This window comes from Ostrinia furnacalis, unplaced genomic scaffold, assembly GCF_004193835.3.
Source record: "Ostrinia furnacalis isolate ACB-3 unplaced genomic scaffold, ASM419383v2 OfSCF1848, whole genome shotgun sequence".
In the NCBI taxonomy this organism is placed as follows: Eukaryota; Metazoa; Arthropoda; class Insecta; order Lepidoptera; family Crambidae; genus Ostrinia; species Ostrinia furnacalis.
Window position 1 is genome coordinate 151,845 of NW_021132087.1, and position 21,046 is coordinate 172,890.

At 40.9% G+C, this 21,046-nt stretch overlaps 1 protein-coding gene across 2 annotated transcripts; it reads right to left on the reverse strand.

Annotated features, from left to right (window-relative positions):
• Positions 1-1,684: 1,684 nt before the first annotated feature.
• On the reverse strand, positions 1,685-20,365 carry LOC114353861 (phenoloxidase-activating factor 2-like). 2 transcript variants are annotated; one of them, XM_028305987.1, is made up of 21 exons: positions 20,208-20,365; positions 17,863-18,034; positions 17,312-17,423; positions 17,166-17,220; positions 16,866-16,896; positions 13,659-13,770; positions 13,515-13,569; positions 12,854-12,884; positions 12,496-12,577; positions 11,995-12,088; positions 10,685-10,721; positions 10,200-10,305; positions 9,154-9,235; positions 8,707-8,761; positions 7,274-7,367; positions 6,567-6,654; positions 6,134-6,231; positions 4,755-4,972; positions 3,993-4,177; positions 2,783-2,944; positions 1,685-1,962 (listed from the first exon to the last, which is right to left on the reverse strand). In XM_028305987.1, the coding sequence occupies exons 1-21, from the start codon at positions 20,208-20,210 to the stop codon at positions 1,822-1,824; spliced, it is 2,013 nt and encodes a 670-aa protein (XP_028161788.1). In that variant the 5' UTR covers positions 20,211-20,365; the 3' UTR covers positions 1,685-1,821. The 2 variants fall into 2 exon arrangements, with proteins under 2 accessions (XP_028161788.1, XP_028161787.1); XM_028305986.1 differs by having other exon boundaries at positions 7,274-7,370.
• Between the last annotated feature and the right edge of the window lie 681 nt (positions 20,366-21,046).

A 21,046-nucleotide genomic window follows, 5' to 3' on the forward strand; every position in this document is an offset into this window, starting at 1 on the left:
AGGATAAATGGAAATAACATATTTTATGGTTTTGTATTAAATAAATGTGGTCATAAGCCGTTTTAAAGATGACATATTGATACCAAAAGGATGTCCACACGATCAGAAATATTGTAAAATAATAAAACCTTACTTTTTTGTTGTAAAATTGTTCCATGTAGAAAGTTTTTCTTTACCACAATGGGGACACCCTTAGGGTTACAGCACCATGCTACTTCTTAACCGATTTCAAAAAAGGAGGTTCTATGTTCGCCTGTATGTATGTTTTTTTAAGCATAGGCGATCAGTGATCTCGTATAAAATGAGGCTTTGGCCAGCAGTGGACGAAATTTGGTTCATCTTCAGCATCATTTCAGCCACAGGACGTCCACTGCTGAACATAGGCCTCTCCCAATGATTTCTACATCGCCCGGTTGGTATACAGCGCTTTCCTCCTATCTTTATGAGGTCGTCGGTCCACTTAATCTGAAATTTGGTTGAAATTAGATAACTAATATAATAAATTCTCGAATATTGAAGAAAGCATCGTCAATTTCAGGTAGGTATTTAAATGTCCCGACGATTTCTACATAGTGTGGTCACTGTACTCGGCGTATTTTCCTAGAGATAGTGTATGAGTGGACGTGTTTATACTTAGTTATCAATTATTGCAAGTAAGAGGTTATTAGGGTCTGTTTAATTAAAATAATAAAAGTGACAATTTTATTCAAGCAGTTCGCAGTTTCGAAATAAAAACCTACCAAAGCGAGTCAGTCTTGTAGAAGTTATATCTATAGTAAAGGGTGTCCCAAAATTAATGAAACTTTTGCTACCATTTAGGCAATAAAGTGTTGACAACCCTAAAAATAAAACATACATACATAAACAAACATTATTTTTGATGCATTTATGGCTCCAGACATTCAATTTTATTTAATAATAGCTTTCCACCCGTGGCTTCGCCCAGTGGAATTTTGTCTGTCGCTGAAAAACTTTATCGCGCGCGTCCCTGTTTCAAAATCCAGGATAAAAACTATCCTATGTCCTTTCCCGGGACTCAAACTATCTCTATGCCAAATTTCATCAAAATCGCTTCACTGGTTTAGGCGTGAAAACAAGACAGACAGACAGACAGAGTTACTTTTGCATTTATAATGTTACTAGCTGACCCGGCGAACTTTGTTCCGCCTTAATGGCAATAAATAACGGGACAAAAAGTATCCTATGTCCTTCTCCTGGCTCTAAACTACCTCCCTGACAATTTTCAGCTAAATCAGTTCAGCCGTTCTTGAGTTATAAGTGGAGTAACTAACACGACTTTCTTTTATATAATAGATAGATAGTATAGATTCTTTTTAAAGGAGTTAAAGTGTCACATACTTCAAAGGTCAAAGGAAAATAACTTCACCAGGAATCTTCAACCACAGACCACCATCATCATTTCAGCCATAGGACGTCCACTGCTGAACTAGGCCTCCCCCAATGCTTTCCATGTTGATCGATTGTAGCGGCTTGCGCCCAGCGCTTCCCCGCTGCCTTTATGACGTCGTCGGTCCACCTTGTGGGTGGACCCACGTTGCGTTTTCCGGTACGCGGCCTCCATTCCAGAACCTTGCTGCCCCATCGGCCGTCAGTTCTGCGTACTAATTATGTCCTGCCCATTGCCACTTCAGCTTGCTAATCCGTCGGGCTATGTCAGCGACTTTAGATCGTTTACGGTTCGTTCGGATCTCCTCATTTCTGATTCGATCTCGTAAAGAAACACCGAGCATAGCCCGTGCAAATTTAAACTTTAATATTCAGGAAAAATGAAACGGTCCAAAACAGTTTACATTATTTATTTCACACTCCTTCAGTTTCCATAACCTGGTCTATCCAGGTTCGGTAGTGTGCCACATTCATGTAGACCCCGGGGATCCCGGGCATATGGCAGTCTATGCCCCAGGACACCACCCCGTACAGGATGTATCTGCCCGGGTCGCTCTGGAGAAGAAAATTAATGCATAAATGCGGGTTGCTTTAGGTTTTTGAGACACGGTGTCCACCAAGGCGGAGCAAAGAAGTGTTTTGAATAAGGCCCGGTTTCCACCATAACGTTAATAATATTCCTTTGAAATAGAGCATCAACCACGAGCTGTTAAACCGATTTTGGATGACGCTGGATATCTTAAGTGTTAGTGTCAGGATTCAGGATTATTTCACTGTTTTGTACCAATCAATCACTGAAGCAGTCACCGCGTTTCTGAAGCACTATTTCTCATAAACATCCTAGATTTCACTTACGTAAAATCTGAAAATATCTCAGAGTTCAAATTTTCAGCGTGCCACTAAGTGCTTCTGAACTGCCGAATAGTTGCAAAAATGGTTCTGTTTGACACAGTGTTGCTGCCAATGACAACTCGCTCGCTTAGTTCTTTGTTGCTCTAAGTATTCCACTAGGTATACCTACATCGTTTCATCCACGAACACGCGCCCCACCATTCTTCCGCTAATGTTTGAGTGTTATTGGTACACGCTAAATTATCCATGAGTGTACACGCATACTACAATAATGCCGCTCGGATTGCTCGGATCAAACTCCCCGCACACCGCGCGACCGAGACCAAAAATTGGTGGGACGCGTCTTCGTGATGAAACGATCTTTAAAACTCTATTGGTACGACTTGCCCCCTAGGGCCGCCCCATTTGCTGGTAAATAACATTTATTGTCCCGAAGCAGTGGTAAGGGTTAATACTGGGACGTGTAAAAGTGCTTTTTAAAAGTCTGTTTGCTAAAATAAATGAGTTTTGTGAGTTCTTTTACCTCTGACGGGCAGGCCAGAGGGCCTCCTCCATCCAGGCTGCAAGTGTCGAGCTTGTCGCCGCCCGCGCAAGCGAATCCTTCGTGCAGTTCGAAGAAGGAGTCAAGCCGGGTGGTGCGGAGGCGGTTCTGGCAATCGCCGTGCTCCACCCATGGAAGGGGCACCTGGAAGAAAGGGTCAAAGTCAAATTTTATTTGCATTATACTGTTTTAGTGTACCTAGAACTTACAAATCGACAAATATTTAAAAAGAAAAAATCTATGCTCTTATGCATCGACCACACCAACGCGTGCAAATCGCCATCGCCGGCGCGGTCACTGTGCGATCATAAGGAAATGACAGATCGCGTGAACTGACATGGGTCGCGCGACCTGTCATTGGCCTTTGATCGCGCCGGCGATGGCGTTCTGCACGCGTTGGTGTGGTTGAAGCTTTAAGGATGTCTCATAATCTTTTTACCGCATCCAGGCACCTCACGTGACCTTCACCAGATCGTCGGTCCACCTAGTGGGAGCCCACTAAGTCTTCCGGCCCGTGGTCGCCATTCGAGAACTTTTCTGCCCCAGCGGCAATCAGCTCTGCAAGCTATGTGCCCCGCCACTGCCACTTGGTTTTAGCAATTTCACACCAACCCACCACGATCAGATGGCGGATGGTGATCTGCACGCGTTGGTGAGGTTTGAAGCTTAAGAAAAGATAATTATGCCTTTGTGCAATAGTGGTTGAAAAGAATGAACCCTTTTAAGGTAGCTAGAAATGGCTCCCTTCTTTCCAAACGCGTCCTTGCCCCAGCTGTTAATGCCTTTGTCCAACAGTGGACGTCGTTGGGCTGAAACGAACGTACCTTCTTAGGTAGATAGAGATGGCTCCCTTCTTCCCGAACGCGTCATTGCCCCAGCCGTTGATCAGCATCATCATCATCATTTCAGCCATAGGACGTCCACAGCTGAACATAGGCCTCCCCCAATAACTTCCACACCGCACGGTTGGTAGCGGCCTGCATCCAGCGTCTTCCTGCTACCTTTATCTGGTCATCGATCCACCTTGTGGATGGACGTCCCACGCTGCGTTTTCCGGTACGCGGCCTCCATTCCAGAACCTTGCTGCCCCATCGGCCGTCAGTTCTGCGTACTATATTCCCTGCCCACTGCCACTGATGCCTTTGTCCACCTTTGTCCAACAGTGGACGTCGTTGGGCTGAAACGAACGTACCTTCTTAAGGTAGCTGGAGATGGCTCCCTTCTTCCCGAACGCGTCTTTGCCCCAGCCGTTGGAAACGCAGTCGGTGTCCGGAGCCGGCACCGCTCCCGGCTCCGGCAGACAGACCAGGCTGACGTGCGGAGCCAGCTTTACTGGGTGCTCAAGGATCAGCAGGGCGATGTCGTTCCGGTAGTTCTCTGCGAAGATTTTTTTAAGAATAACAGTTTTGCACAAATCACTCGTAACTAAAAAATATTGTGACAGAATTGCGCCTCAGATCGATCTGAGACGCAAGTCCACTTCACCTCTTGTACTGTTAGTAGCAGCGTGATGAGCTTAATTCTTAGTAGGTAACTAGGTATAATTTTTTTTTTCACTACAAACTTTTATGCGATTTATAAAAGTCTGACTCTACTTTTGGTGATCACCGATCATTCACAAAAATGCAAAGCTCATCTTTCGCCTCGCGAACTGTACTACTACTACTTTATAGCACCATTGACAGGATGAATCTATCTTCTAATCTATAAAAGCGAAATTTAATGTCACTGACTCACTCATCACGAAATCTCAGAAACTACAAGTGCTAGGAGTCTTAAATATTGCAAGGGGTTTCCTTTTAGATCGTAGGTGCTCACTAAGACGGGATTTTGCAAAATTCAACCCATAAGAGGGTGAAATGGGATCCACGCGTACGAAGTCGCGGCCGGCCGCTCGTCTTACATATAAAACTGATACACAGCCACACACCAATCGCTTGTTCCTCAAACTTACTTCTCATAAAGTCTGGATGGATGACAATTTTCTTCACCGCCACCTCTTCATGCGGAAGCGGTTCGTTTACATCCAGGGTGTTCCACTCTCCTACCCTCACAATGACGTCACCGTCCACAGCTCGGTCCACGTAGTGAGCTACCGTGAGCACCATAGAGGGGTGTATCAGGGATCCCACCGTGATGTTTCGATTCACAGGGAAAGAGGAGGTCTTGGTCCTGGCGGATTTAAAATAAGAATAAGAAAGTCTTTATTCAGCACAGCAAGGGTCGACATTTAGCTTAAAATAAAAATATGCCGAACAGGCGCCCGCTCAGCAAAAATCGCGACATGACACAAACGTCATGCCAGTTTTTCAGCGGGAACCAATGCGTGATGAGGATTGCGCGCCCTTCTGTTGATCAGACAGGTTTAAAGGCGATTTACATTCTAATGTCACAGTGAGCTAGGTCAGTTCGCAGTCTGCTAGCCAAAATGATGATAAGAAGACAATGGGGCCTCCTGTGACAGGTATATCCTTAGACTTACTAGGTAGGCTCCAGCCTCAGATTATTGTGAGTATAGATCGTTCCATCCACGAAGACGCGCCCCACCATTCTTCCGCTAATGTTTGAGTGTTATCGGTACACGCTAATTATTATCCATGAGTGATTGTGTTGTGACGCTCGGTTTGCTTGGATCAAACTCCCCGAGCCCCGCGCAACCTCGACCAAAAATTGGTGGGGCGCGTCTTCGTGGATCTATACCTGTTTGTTGGTGAAATAAACGATATTTTTTTAAGTACTTGAGATGAATCGTGTAATTTCGGAGAAGTAGAATAGGATCACCTCCACTCTGGCTGTATGTTAAGCTTGTGAGACCAATTATTATAATAGAGAAATAGTAAGGATCGTCCTTCTGTGCTTCTGTAGTGGAGACTAGATCAGCCGGGCTAGGATGCGCGCCATGATAAAATCTTATCGACGATTTTAGACGACAAATGTATGGGTTTATCGTGTAAAATCGATAAAATATCTCGATAAAAGTTTATCGTGACGCACATCCTAGACCTATTGATGACGCTACTGCCATACAAAATCTATGGAAATGTCACGTTTTGGCTGATCATAAAAATATTATTGTCTCCACTATCTTGTCATTATTATTATGTCATATTATTATGCCTAGGCGCAGACCACCGACTTTTAGTTGGCCGATAGTTGGGCCCGATTTTAATGTAGGTATATGAATATCGGTGTAATGTGCACACTTTGATACATCTCCATATTGATTAACAGCCCGACCCAACTATTGGCCAACTAAAAATAGGTAGTCTGCGCCTAAGCTAAATGAATACGTCTTACTAATTGATAATAATAAGCAAAAACATCAAAACATACATAACAGCAGCTACCCAAGGGAATTCGCCGAATTTTGCTTCTAAAAAGGATGTCTTAAAGGCTGGCCACAGTCCGTCTGGGTTCGCCACTCCACAACCCTGAAATTAGTCACAGGTTAAAAGGTATTTTCTTATAAAGTCCGGTCGCCGAGCAGATAGAATTTCATACAATGACCCCAAGCTACCCCTCCTTATCGCTCGCGCGTAATTATGTTGCTGTCACGCAAGCACACTCACTGCGGCCGCCAGTCGCACAGTCGCGACTCTTGACAGCAAATATAATCACGCGCGAGCGATAAGGAAGGGTATCTTGGGGTCATTGGACGAAATTCTATCAGCTCTGCGACCGGACTTTATACGAAAACTCTTTCTTCACACATTGGCATGACTAGAAACTAGTAACTTCGTGAGCAAGTAATGAAGTAAATTGGTACCTCCTTCTTAACATTCGTTGGAATAGACTCCATATTAATCCTGTCCAATTCGCAGCAAGTTGTCAAAGCAGGGCAGTAACGCATTGTCCTGAAATATTAACTAGAATTAATGAATGAATGTTTTTTTAATACAGGGTGTCCAGGGAGTTGACGTTCAAAGCTAAATTTTAGATTCCTTACATCAAGGTGTATCTAAATCACCCCCTTGTATGTTAAAACAATGAATTTTTAGATAGATCCAGTTTATTCTCTAACATATTATTAGTACCGTTTTTTAAGAGCTCAGATTTCAAGATCAGTAACCAGATTTTCCATATCTTGTATAGTTCCATATCTTGTGTAAAAATAATCGAGTGAGATCACTTATCGTTTCCACCCTGTATATGCAGGTTTTAGTTCTTGAAATTTTCCGCTAAGGGCGCTGTACAATCCGTCGACATCGAATGCGTTTGACGTAAACTCACACTACACCCCTTTAAAACTGGATTGAAATGGGAACGAGCTCTATCTAAAATAGTAAGACACGGGTCTTACTCGTAACGCGACGTTTATTAACGAGTTCCAATATGTACTCACGGCTTGACGTTTCGGCTGCGATGCTGCAGCCGTGGTCACAAGCAGACTGGCGGCTCGCGGCGTCGCGTCCGTTCGGGCGGGCTTGAAAATTTTCAACTACCCTCATATTGCACTATGACTATCTGCCTTACCTTTTATCTAGAAGGTCAGCGCCGTCATAGTCCTCACAGTGATGAAAAGGCACACATTTGCCTGCATTGTCGGCCCCCGTTAAACAACTGCTATCTTCTGAAATAAATAAATAATGAAACATTTATTGCAAAAATTGCAATGGACATCACAAAAGACAAAGGAGAAAAAAACAGAGGTAACACATAAAACATACACTTTAAATTCTTGCCATATTTACGGTAAGGACGGAGGTAAGGACGAGATATTTATGAATGACACTGAACACAAATCAGTAAAAAAACAATGTCCTAAAATTTAATTTTTGAGTCTCTTGTATCTAAAATAATGGGTATTGTTCCCTACTTTATCTCTGTGAATATGGCAAGAATGCAAAGTAACATCCTGTATAATGGAAGAAACTGAGCAGTGCCACCTTGTCGCACATCGATGCCCATCGGCATCGCAATGGGACCCCACTCAGCATATGCCGTGACTGTGACCCACGCCTATAATTAAATTAGTTAAATAATTCATACGTAAAAGTAAGTCCTTGAAATCAAATATCAAATAAAAAAGTATGATGAACGTAGCTATTATACAGGCTGTTGATTTCAATACTGGCCATATTTAGAGAGTTAATTAATCAATTATTTTACTGATTCAATTAAAATTCAAAGAAAATTACCTAATAATATTTACACTACCTACTTTACCTGGCTTCCTTCAGTAGGCTATCCGACATGATAAGCGAGCAATCCGCATAGCTCGATGATGCCGCAGTGTAAACGTATTGCAGTATTGTCGGCCGTTTGGTGTAGTGGTTCGAAGCGGACTACTATACCGGAGGTTGCGGGTTCGATTCCCGCACAGTACAAACATTTGTGTGCATGAACATATTTGTTTGTATTGGACTGGGTGTTTTCTATGTATAATATGTATGTATTTACAAAAAAAAAACTATTTAAATATGTTTATATCCGTTGTCTAATACCCATAGTACAAGCTTTGCTTAGTTTGTGTGGTTTGGGTTAAAGCCTGGTCCGTGAGCACGTAGAATCCCGTCCAATGACCCCAAGCTACCCACCCTTATCGCTCGCGCGTAATTATATTGCTGTCGCGACTGTGCGACGCGCGCCCGCAGTGAGTGTGCGAGCGCGACAGCAACATAATAATTACGTGCGAGCGACAAGGATGGGCAGCTTGGGGTCACGGACCAGGCTTTAGAAGCGCAGTGTAAAATTTCCAAGGATATTTATTTATTTATTTATTTATTGCGAGCCACACACAGTACAGTTGATGTCGCACGGAAAATCGTTAGTATTTTTTTTTTGGTGAATTACGTTTATATCACCTTAATAAATATGGCGAGGTTGAAATCAACACACTGTATACTAATGAATATTGAAGAAAAAAACGCTAATTTCCAAGGAGCTAATATTAGTGTGATACCTACTTTCCTCCTCGTCGTCCATTGACCTGCTTTTAGTCAATACGGTAGTTGCTTCAATCTGTAAAGTAACAAATTGGCATAAAGTATCATGTGGAAAATTCAAACCTACCAGGTTTATACAGGGTGTCTTTGTGAACAGTATCATTTTTTTTATAGAGAACAATACAACTTTATCTTAATTATTTTTATTTGGAGCATTTTTCGCAAAAAAAAAATTGAAAATATAATTCGCGGGTGCTCAGGTAAATATAATTTTTAAACGCAATGGTAAACTTAAAAAAAGATTTTTTTACTAGATTCTAGTGAAGAATTAAGCTACCTACCCAATTTTTTTTCAGATATTTTTGATCTCTAGAAATATCCCATTCTCATTATTTTTATAATACCCCTCGTAATTCATTTTGTAAAATAGAAAAAGGAGGTACTAAAACATTTTTGACTGTGACTCACATCTGGTATTTTCCCCGCTAGGTACTTCGCTGGGCAGCATATTTGTATGGCATTCCCCCAGTCTCCGCACGGGTCGACTTTGCTGTCAAAAATATATTACATCAAATCAATTTTTAAATTAACGACTTGAAAAAATCGAACTGTCTAAGGCGGGAATCGAACCCACGACCCTGATGGGGCAGCAAGGTTCTGAAGTAGAGGCCACATACCGGAAAATGCAGCGTGTGACGTCCACCCACAAGATGGAACGACGATCTGATAAAGGTAGCAGGAAGGCGCTGGATGCAGGCTGCCAACCGTGCGATGTGGAAGTCATTGGGGGAGGCCTATGTTCAGCAGTGGACGTCCTATGACTGAAATGATGATCTAGCGCATAGCTTAGGTCAGTCCTGCCCCCCTAGACAAAACGCACTTTTTGATCGAATCGAAAATCGAATCCGTCAAAACTCCATACAAAAAAGGGGCTTTTCGACCACTTTTCGACTGGTTTGCGATTATAATTATTATTTGCACTTTGTCTAGACCCACTGAGACCAGTAAGGGAGCGGCACGGGAGGGGTGACATTGACATTTATGACGTAACAGAGCATACAAATGGTAAGTCTCACTGACGTTTGACGTTACAAATTGGTAACGTCAAACGTCAGTGAGACTTACCTGCCCCCCTAGACAAAACGCACTTTTTGATCGAATCGAAAATCGAATCCGTCAAAACTCCATACAAAAAAGGGGCTTTTCGATCACTTTTCGACTGGTTTGCGATCATAATTTGCAATTTGTCTAGATCCACTGGTCCCGTGCCATTGGTAGTCATGATGATGATAGATGATGATGATGAGCCCGGAGCCATCAACTATAGTGGTGTCGTTGTTGCTTTTAGAGACAATCATGATAATGTAATGATGATCGTTCGTTCGTTTCAGCCAAATGACGTCCACTGCTGGACAGAGGATTTCCATAACGACCGGTCCATCCATCCGCATCCAGGTTCTTCCAGCCACCAGGTCGTCAGTCCACCTAGAATATGATGATGACGTGAAGAATACCGTTCCACGATGAGCCCGGAGCCGTCGAGGATGGTGCTATCGTTGTTGCAGGTGTGAGGCAGAGTGCATCTTCCGATACTACCGTCGTAGGCTTCACATTGTGCGCCTGAAACCCAAACACAATTAGATAATTAATTACGTAATTAATAGAACCGCTCATGTAACTAAAGTCCGGTCGCCGAGCATATAGAATTTCGTCCAATGACCTAAGCTACCCATCCTTTAACGCTCGCACACTCACTGCGGCCGCCCGTCGCACAGTCGCAACAGCAATATAATTACGCGCGAGTGATAAGGATGGGTAGCTTGGGTCATTGGACGAAATTCTATCTGTCCGGCGACCGGACTTTATAACAACTTACAACCCGATCGAGCTAAATCAAATCAGCACTCACCGTGACGTCGATGTGACGTCACGGCTGCCAGGTAACTGCCCAACTCGACCGGGTTGTACTATACCTGTATGAACATGTGTGAGCACTTACCATTGGGTAGATTCTTTGGAATAGAAGGCACCAAAGTCTAAAAAGGAAATTTTTAGTTAATTACTGTTTGGAATTTGAAGGCCAAGTGTGTCTCGGGAAAAGTTCTGTCATTAGACCCGCAACGAAATTAATCAGAAAAACTGAATACAGTGAAAGAGTCTTTTAACTAATTCGAATCGTAGTCGTTTCAGCCAAATCCACTGCTGGACAAAGGATTTCCATAATCATCAATCCTGCGCTGCCCGCATCCAGGTTCTACCAGCCACCTTCACCAGATCGCGGGTCCAACTAGTGGGAGGCCTGCCCACGTGGTCGCCACTCGAGAATATTTCTGCCCCAACGGCCATCAGCTCTACGAGCTATGTGCCTTACTGCCAATTTATTTTAGATTTTTTTTATTCGCAACGAGGAAGCTCTTGGCCTGTATCTCACCTGATGGTAAGTGATGATCAGGCTGAAGGTGGAAGCGAGCTTCACCCGGAATCCAGTGGGTTATGTTGGTCACTTTGGTTTACTGCGGATCTCCTCATTTCTGATTCTAAGAGACTCTGAGCATATCACGCTCCATCGCCCTTTAGGTGAGCCTTGAGCCTTCAATGAGGCCCAAAGTAAGCGACCACGTCCAAGTCCATACTTAAGGTAGCCTTTCGAACTAAGCGTCACAGACGCAGCGTCTTTTAAAGAAAACCTTTATTTGCAAGAAAGGTATACAAGCAGGCAAGACATAGATTAAAACAGAGAGAACCGCCTCTGTGGTCTGGTGGTAAGACCACCTGCTTCAGACGCAGAGGTCCCGGGTTCGATTCCCAGTGGGGGCAGATTTTTCTGTTCGGTTTGGTTGGTGGTAGGGCTTGTTCTAAGTCCGCCTGGCTAGCTACCACCATCTTACCTAAGTCTGTCGCCATAACAACCATGTTAACAGCATTGTTGTGTTCCGGCAGTTAGAGGTAAGATAGCCAGTTCCTCCGTGGTTGAGGATTTCGGGTGAAGCTCGCTTCCACCTTCGGCCTGATCATCACTTACCATCAGGTGAGATACAGGCCAAGAGCTTCCTCGTTGTGGATAAAAAAAAATAGAAATAAACAAGTGGACAATTAGCTTGTGCCCCTCGGACAAAAAGGCACCCGCTCAGCGTACATCAAGACCGCCAGGGCTTGTCTTGAAACTGACTTTAGCTTTGGTTTGGTAAAAGGTAGCCTTTCGAAGCGAGTTAGTAATGCGGCGTTGGCACAAGACCAAAGTTATAGATGCTCAGTTCGAAAGGCTACCTTCAATAAACTATTTTTCTGTCTTTTTTCTTTCACTCTTACCCGTGACTTTGTGGTAGACTCGATATTTTCATGGTCTTTCTCGCAGCACACTTCCGTTTCCAAGCAATCCGAGGATGTGATGGTCCTGGAATAACTATAAAAAAAAGAGAAGTGAAAAGTAGAAAAACTCATAAAATAGAAACGTCTTAACCAAATTAATTTTTATAGGGCCAAATGGCAACTATGTATTACGTTACGCATCGAATAAAAAAAAGAATCACGTAAATCGTATCAGAAATCTCGGCGTAATCGGTTATCGGTGTCATAGAAAAAAAAAAATACCCACTTACCAACCGAAATGAGAACCTCCTCCTTTTATTGAAGTCGGTTAAAAATTCATAAACAATAGGATACAGAGTATACGAAACATTGATTCATCTCTTATTACATCTAATCTCTTATAAACAAACAAGGATGGGTAGCGTGGGGTCAGTGGACGAAATTCTATCTGCTCGGCGACCGGACTTTACCTATCATGTCTGTTGTTAGTGTGACACTTACCCTCCCATAATTTTTCTGTTCCTACAACTGTTTGGATTAACGCAGTAGCCCTCCCTGCCATTGCTGAACTTGCATTTTCTTACTGAAATGAAAACAATTTGTAATGTCAATTATTAGTCTAGAGTAGGTAATCATAAATTCTAAATCATCATCATCATCATCATCATTTCAGCCATAGGACGTTCACTGCTGAACATAGGTCTCCCCCAATGACTTCCACATCGCAGCGGCCTGCATCCAGCGCCTTCCTGCTACCTTTATTAGGTCGTCGGTCCCCGTCGGTAAATTCTAAATAAATAAATAATAATTTGTGTGTCGTAACAACGCCATCTGTTGGGTGGAAAGGGTAGGTACTTACCATTGCTCTTGCTACTGATATCAGGTGTTCCCTGAAAAAAAAAAAGGTCTTACACTAGAATTTATTTTGTTCTATTTAACTTATAAGCTGTTGTATAAATATTTATCTTTACGTACTAAAAACCTCTCGTTTCCACTACTGAAACCCTACCAGTGAATGCTAAGTAAGTATATGTAGATCGTTTCATCCACGAAGACGCGCCCCACCAATTTTTGGTCGAGGAAAGCGCGGGGTGCGGGGAGTTAGATCCGAGCAATCCGAGCGTCATTATTGTAATGTGCGTGTGCACTCATGGATGATTTAGCGTGTACCGATAACACTCAAACATTAGCGGAAGAACGGTGGGGCGCGTCTTCGTGGATGAAACGATGTATAGTCTCGGGGAAAACACTGTCTCGAAACCCATAAAGATTTTAATTAAAGCCTGGTCCGTGAGCACGTAGAATTTTGTCCAATGACCCCAAGCTACCCATCCTTATCGCTCATGCGTAATTATGTTGCTGTCGCGCTCGCACACTCACTTCGGGCGCCCGTCGCACAGTCGCGACAGCAATATAATTCCGCGCGAGCTATAAGGATGGGTAGCTTGGCGTCATTGGACAAAATTCTACGTGCTCACGGAACAGGCTTTAGAATACTATAAAAGAAGTTAAATAAAAACCTCATTAGTTTTTCTATGTTTGCAGCATACTTTAGGCGCGACACACTGGGATCTCCTGGAAAGTAAATTACTTTTTTAATAAGACGCATATTCCATTCTATTCCATTTCATTCCATTCTATTCCATTCTAAAAAAAAACGTTACCTCTCAGTAATCAAGCCGGCCCCATCTTTGATGATTTCTTGGCTCTCGCAAAGGTACGAATTCACGCAGTAACCCCTGCTACCGTCTGGCAACTCGCAAGGTGTTTTGTCACCTGCAAAATAATATGCATTAAAATAAATAAATATAAATAATACGAAATTCTATCTGCTCGGCGACCGGACTTTAGAATAAGTAAGCATAAATTCTAAATAACAATTAATAATTTGCGTGTCGTAACAACGCCATCTATTGGGTGGAAAGCAATGATNAAAAAAAAATAGAAATAAACAAGTGGACAATTAACTGCTTGTGCCCCTCGGACAAAAAGGCACCCGCTCAGCGTACATCAAGACCGCCAGGGCTTGTCTTGAAACTGACTTTAGCTTTGATTTGGTAAAAGGTAGCCTTTCGAAGCGAGTTGGCATCAGTGATGCGGCGTTGGCACAAGACCAAAGTTATAGACGCTCAGTTCGAAAGGCTACCTTCAATAAACTATTTTTGTCTTTTTTTCTTTCTTACCCGTGACTTTGTTGTAGACTCGATATTTTCATGGTCTTTCTCGCAGCACACTTCCGTTTCCAAGCAATCCGAGGATGTGATGGTCCTGGAATAACTATAAAAAAACCGACTTAAAAAATAAACAACAAAAATCTATTTTAACAAAGTATTAAAACCGAAAACAAAAAAAGAGAACTGAAAAGTAGAAAAACACATAAAATAAAAAAATCTTAACCAAATTAAATTATTAAGGGACCAAATGGCAAATATTGCGCATCGAATAAAAAAAAAATCAATTGGCAGAAATCAGAAATCGGTGTACATGCAAAAAAAATTATACCAACCAAATTGAGAACCTCCTCTTTTTTTTGAAGTCGGTTAAAAAATCATATACAATTCAATAAATACAGGGTGTACGAAACATTGACTCTTCACTTATTACCTCCAATCTCTTATAAACCAACAAAGTTGGCGTTTTTCTGTCGAGTTAACTGCGCACCTGGCGTCCGTGACGTCACATCGACGCTCTGGTACCACAGTAGATAAATCAAACAGTACGGAAGCACAAAATATACAAACGCTCGAAATCAGACTCACGCACACAGACGCACGCTTTACACGAGCTCTAAGCGAACCTCGCAGTCCATCCGTCGCGGGTGTCGCGCGCGTTACGTTTTTAATAATAATTATTTTATTGCATCCACTGTCCGCTGTATTTTTAAAAACATGCCACGAGTGTATTGCGTAGTATACGGCTACTTTAACCCGGCATCTTCAAAACCAGAACGTTCATTTTTTAAACTTCCTAATAATTCTGAATGGTAAAAATGATTAAATATTACTTTTTAAATAAAATGCTTACATCTGATTTTGTAATAGATATTTTTAANGGTTAATTATTTTTTTCACTAGACAGCAACCCTAACATCGTAAGAAGAGTTCAGCGGCACGCGATAGAAAGAGACAAAACTTGTAGGTGAATAAAATTGTAGGTACGTAGTGCTGTGCGAGCTGAATTCCACTGTATCGCGTCGTAGCAAGACTCGCATTTATTTAAATCGTCTTGCGGAGTAATCCTTCTGTACCTGTACTATTACTTATTCTGTGCCCCTGCTTCGCACACCAACAATGAATTATTCTTTTAAAAAAAACCTTCGTCTTGAATCACTCTATTTAAAAAAACCGCATCAAAATCCGTTGCGTAGTTAGGTATATATTTAGATCTAACTTGTACCTACTTAAGGACAGACAGACAACGAAGCGACTTTGTTTTCATATCTATGTAGTGATGATGATGATTCCATCTCATTGTTATTTTCTGACTCCAAATAATTAATTGCGTACTTGACTTTTATCATTCTAAAGTTAGACGTGATTTAATTAAGCCTAGGTAGCTACGAAATTAATTTTAACATATTATATAATAATAATATTTTATTATGTTTACAATTACCTACTAATGAAGACTGTGGTTTCAGATAGAACCTATTTAAAGTATTAATTTATTTAATTATAATAACTTAATGTATCAGAATTTAAACAACAATAATAATAAATCAATAACAATAACGGTTTTTGTTTTTCTGGAATACCTACTCTAGGTTTTAAAGATATCGCTTTAAATAGGTATAGCAATAATTTTATAGTATAAGCTTTTGCCCGCGGCTTCACCCGCATGAAATTTATTTTGTCACAGATCGTCATAAATTATAGCCTATATTGTTATTCTGGGTTATGAAGAATAATACTGTAAAGTTTCATCAAAATTCGTTCAGTAGTTTTTGCGTGAAAGAGTAACAAACATCCACACAAACTTTCGCATTTATGATAAGTATTTTAAGTAGGATCATTATCTTCACTTCATAACTCTTTAAGATATAAAGGATCGCTCTTTTTCGTGAAGACAGTAGCCTACACTGGAGCAAACGAAGACATTCCGATGTCAAAACTTTTTATTGATCTCAAAACTCTTAGGCCCAGAACAGACGATGAAACGCAACTGCAACGAAACTGCAACTACTAGTTACTTTTGAGTTGCATGTAAGCACAAAATAAGTAATAGTACAGGTACANCTCACGTCCGAAATACCGCAGTGTCTCAAGTCGAATATATTTGACCAATGTGTGTTGCCAGTGATGGTATACGGATCTGAGACGTGGTCGCTTACTATGGGCCTCATAAGAAGGCTCAAGGTCACCCAAAGGGCGATGGAGCGGGCTATGCTCGAAGTTTCCCTGCGTGATCGAATCAGAAATGAGGAGATCCGCATAGGGTTGCCAGGCGTCCGGCTTTAGCCGGACATGTTTGGCTTTTTAGGGACTTGTCCGGCCAAATATTGCCTTGTCCGGCCTGTCCTGCTTTTGTTAGGCTTTTTATTTGGTTGCTGCGCCAGGCGAAAGTCGAGCCACAGAATCATATGAAGCGCACGCATCAGGATGTTGGTTAGCAAGTACTCACTCATGAGCTCAGCTCATGTCAGCCTGACACACTAATTGCACAAATGCACAAAGTTCGGCTTTTGTGATTTTGGACCTGGCAACCCTACACGGGCTGGAAGACGTAGCGTGGGCAGGCCTCCTACTAGGTGGACCGACGATCTGGTAAAGGTCGCGGGACTTTAGAATAAGTAAGCATAAATTCTAAATAATAATTAATAATTTGCGTGTCGTAACAACGCCATCTGTTGGGTGGAAAGGGTAAGTACTTACCATTGCTCCTGCTACCGATATGAGGTGTTTCCTGAAACGAAATTTTGTGAATAAAATAAAAATAATAGTCTTGCACTAGAATTTGTTCTATAATATTTATAAGTTGTATAAATATTTATCTTTACGTACTTAAAATAAACCTCTCGTTTCCACCACTACAACTCTTAACCAAGATCAATATTTTGGCCTTTTGAAACCTAAGCTAAAGTGAATGCTAAGTAAGTAGTCCCGGGGAAAACACTGTTTCGAAACCCATTTAACGATTTTAATTAGAAGACTTAAAAGGAGTTAAATAAAAACCTGATTAGTTTTTCTATGTTTGCAGCATATTTTAGGCGCAACACACTGGGATCTCCTGAAAAATAAGACTTTGTTTAATAAGACGCACGCACATTCCATTCCATTCCATTCCATTCCATTCCATTCCATTCTAAAAAAATCGTCACCTCTCAGTAATCAATCCAGCCCCATCTTTAACGATTTGTTGGCTCTCGCAAAGGTACGAATGCACGCAGTAACCACTGCTACCGTCTGGCATTTCGCAGGGTGTTTTGTCACCTGCAAAAGAATAAAGAAATTAAGAACGTCATCAACCCGGAAAGGGATCGTAACCGTATCAACTCGAGGCGGTCAGTATTCTTTGTATGAAACTCTATGGACAATGCACACTGAGAGTAGGCGCACACCGTTGATTTTTCGTCGGCCGATAGTTTAGTCGGGCAGTTGATCAGTATGGGCATGTATGGGAGTGCGCACACTACGCCGATTCGATTTGGCCGATTCTTCATACAAATTAAAATCGGGCACAACTTCGGTCGACGAAATATCAACGGTGTGCGCCTACTCTAAACCGCACCATACGTAAACGCCTCGCGATTGACAGCGGTGTTGATCCCTTTCCGAGTTGATAAGTCTGCTTGAGCTTTAACATCATCCTCTAAAGATGTTTCTTGGGTAAAAAGAAATATTTTCGTTTTCAGAACTTTATATTCTTTACCTTGTTTACCTCCCTCCCTCTCTCCCTGCTGGTTTCTTGCAACTATTACGTCATTCGCGAAGAATACGCTGTCAATGAGTGGTGCTAGAGAATGGTGATGGGGGTTGATAGCTCCAGTCTGGTCAGCAAGACCAAGCGTCAGGGCCACGACCAACGCACAGATCTTCAGCATCTGAAAATTTACATTAATGTCAAATTAAACGCTGTTAAACTCAAATTATGTAACAATGTTGGCAATAAAGTTTTTTTTTCTATATTTTTATAGGCACGGTTTCCGCTGGAATCCGATTTTTATTGTCGTTCACGGGCCGAACCCAAGTGAGCGACATTTTCTTATTGGGTTTGTTCACTTTGAAGAAACTTGCGAACTATCCTACAAGTGTTCAGAATGGCGTCCTTCTATTATTATTATCCCTTTATTCATTTTCCTACTTCTTCCTTTTTTTTTACAATGTAAATTATAAAAAAAAATACATTTATTATCTACAGAGCTAAGGTCAAAGCACACTAAATTTTAAATAACAACTTGAAAAAATCGAACTGCCTAAAGCGGGAATCGAACCCACGACCTTTCGCTTGCCGGGCGACTGCTCTTCCAATCGAGCTACTGAACGGATTTTGTTGATTTACAGTATTATTGTTTATAACCCAGAATAACATATCTTAGGAATTTTATTTATATGACGATATATGACACACTAAATTTCACGCGTGTGAATCCGCGGGCAAAAGCTAGTTATATTATAAATTAACTAGCGATCCGCCCCCTGCTTCGCACACGAACAATGAATTATTCTCTAAAAAAAACCTTCCTCTTGAATCACTCTATCTATTTAAAAAAAACCGCATCAAAATCCGTTGCGTAGTTTTATAGATCTAACTTGTACCTACTTAAGGACAGACAGACAACGAAGCGACTTTGTTTTCATATGTATGTAGTGATGATGATGATTGCATCGCATTGTTATTTTCGGACTCCAAATAATTAATTGCGTACTTGACTTTTATCATTCTAAAGTTAAACGTGATTTAATTAAGCCTTCGAAATTAATTTTAACATAATAAATAATAATGATTATTTCAATATGTTTACAATTACTAATGAAGACTGTGGTTTCAGATAGAACCTATTTAAAGTAATAATTTATTTAATTATAATAACTTAATATATCAGAATTTAAACAACAATAATAATTCAATAAGCAGCGCAATCGTCTTTGTTTTAGACTTGTTTTAGTAGCTGACTAAATTGTCCAGAGAAGTTTTTCTCAAATATTTGATATCATTCTTCGTTTCCAAAATATCGAGCGCCAAAATCATTTCTTTTTTATTATATCTTTTTCTACTTCACTTCAGTCAAAATTATTTTTTACTGTCTCGAATAATTCTTTTTGCAACCTGCTAATTAAGCTCTCATGAATACGCGTCTTTTGAGCCTTTTAGAATACTAGCTTTTGCTCGCGGCTTCACCCGCGTGAAATTTAGTCTGTCACAGATCGTAGCCTACACTGGAGCGTACGAAGACATTCCGATGTCTTGTCAAAACTTTTTATTGATCTCAAAACTCGTAGAGCAAAAGTTGTTGTTAGATCTTGTCCTGCAAGGTTGGTAAGTTTTACAAATAACCTTGTATACGAGTACACGATCTTTCTGAAATTAACTTTTTTTAATTCATAGAATTCGCACAAAAAGGAGTATTAATAACACGAGCTAAACTCGATTTGGATTAAGGAAACAACTTATTAATGTAAATAACAGAAATATTACTAAAAGATTCGTTGATTCGGCATTTCGGCACAAAATTATCATAAACCTTTTTTTTCTTCTTTTTCTTAAGAACTTGTTTTGCTAAATACAACTTGATTGCAGAACAAAGCTTAATACTTGATAATTTCTAGCATAGATTGAGCATTTTGATTCGATGAACTATAATAGGTATTAGTTGTTAAAGTATGAAATTGCCGTCTTGTATGAGAAGAGAAAATAAATTTTTCCATGCCACCTTTTTTGCGACTGTGGAACCACAAATATCTTAGTTTTATGAAATTTTGTGGATAGACTAGGACAATATTAAGCTATAGGATAGTACATAAAGAAAAAACTTGAAAATTGATACTTGTAAAATGATATTCATTTTTTGTATCGGGATGTTTTTGAAGATTTATTTCTAGTGCAAAAAAAAAAACATTTAAAATAAAAAAATTACAATGGACATCAAGCTATTGTAAAATCGTCAATTTCATATTTTAACCCCTATTTTAATACAACTTACAAGCTTTTTTTTAACCAAGTACAGTCCAGAACTTCCTTACTTTTTAAGTTAGATATTAACTTTAAATACTCACCATTTTCTCAGCTAAATAATCACTGTGCAACCACAAATGTATGAAAACACATAGCAATACTAATATTTGATAATAACAACCCAAATTAAATTAACACCAAGGATATTTTGCGGGCGACTGGTTAACACGCGATTCAAATATAACTATACTAAGATCTTCCTTAATTCTGTATTATTATTATGATGCGCAATCAGGTTCTGGTCAAGCGCGAGCCGGTCCCACGAAAAATGGTTCCGTCCGTTTACGTCATAGAGTATAAAAGATAGAGAGCTATCGTAAGCATTTTAAATGAACAGAACATTGATAGCCGGGTCTCCAGCGCCTGTTTTGCTCTACATAATCAACAAATAACCATGTCAACATTCAACATTTTTGTCTGGAAATTTTGTTGAATATTGAGATGTTTTTGTTGACACGCTGGAGACCCTACTTTACGTACTCCTCACTTTCAGCGAGTCAAAAACCACGAGCTTTTTTAAATAAAGATCTTGGCCTGGGTACCATCAAGCCGAATGTGGAAGCGAGCTTCACCCGGTATCCTCAACCACAGAGGAACTGGCTATCTTACTCCCTACTGCCTTACTTCACAACAATGCTGTTAAATTGTTGCTATGGCAGACATAAGATGGTGGTAGCTAGCCAGGTGTACTTAGGACCATAGATCTAGCGCCGACTTAGACAGTGCCTGAGGGATCGGTCTGATCTGAAGTCTCACTGACATTTGACGTAACAAAAAACACCCTCCCGTGCCGCTTCCATACCTCAGGCACTCAGTTAAGCGCTCTGAATAACTTGAAAAAATCGAACTGCCTAAAGTGGGAATCGAACTCATGACCTTT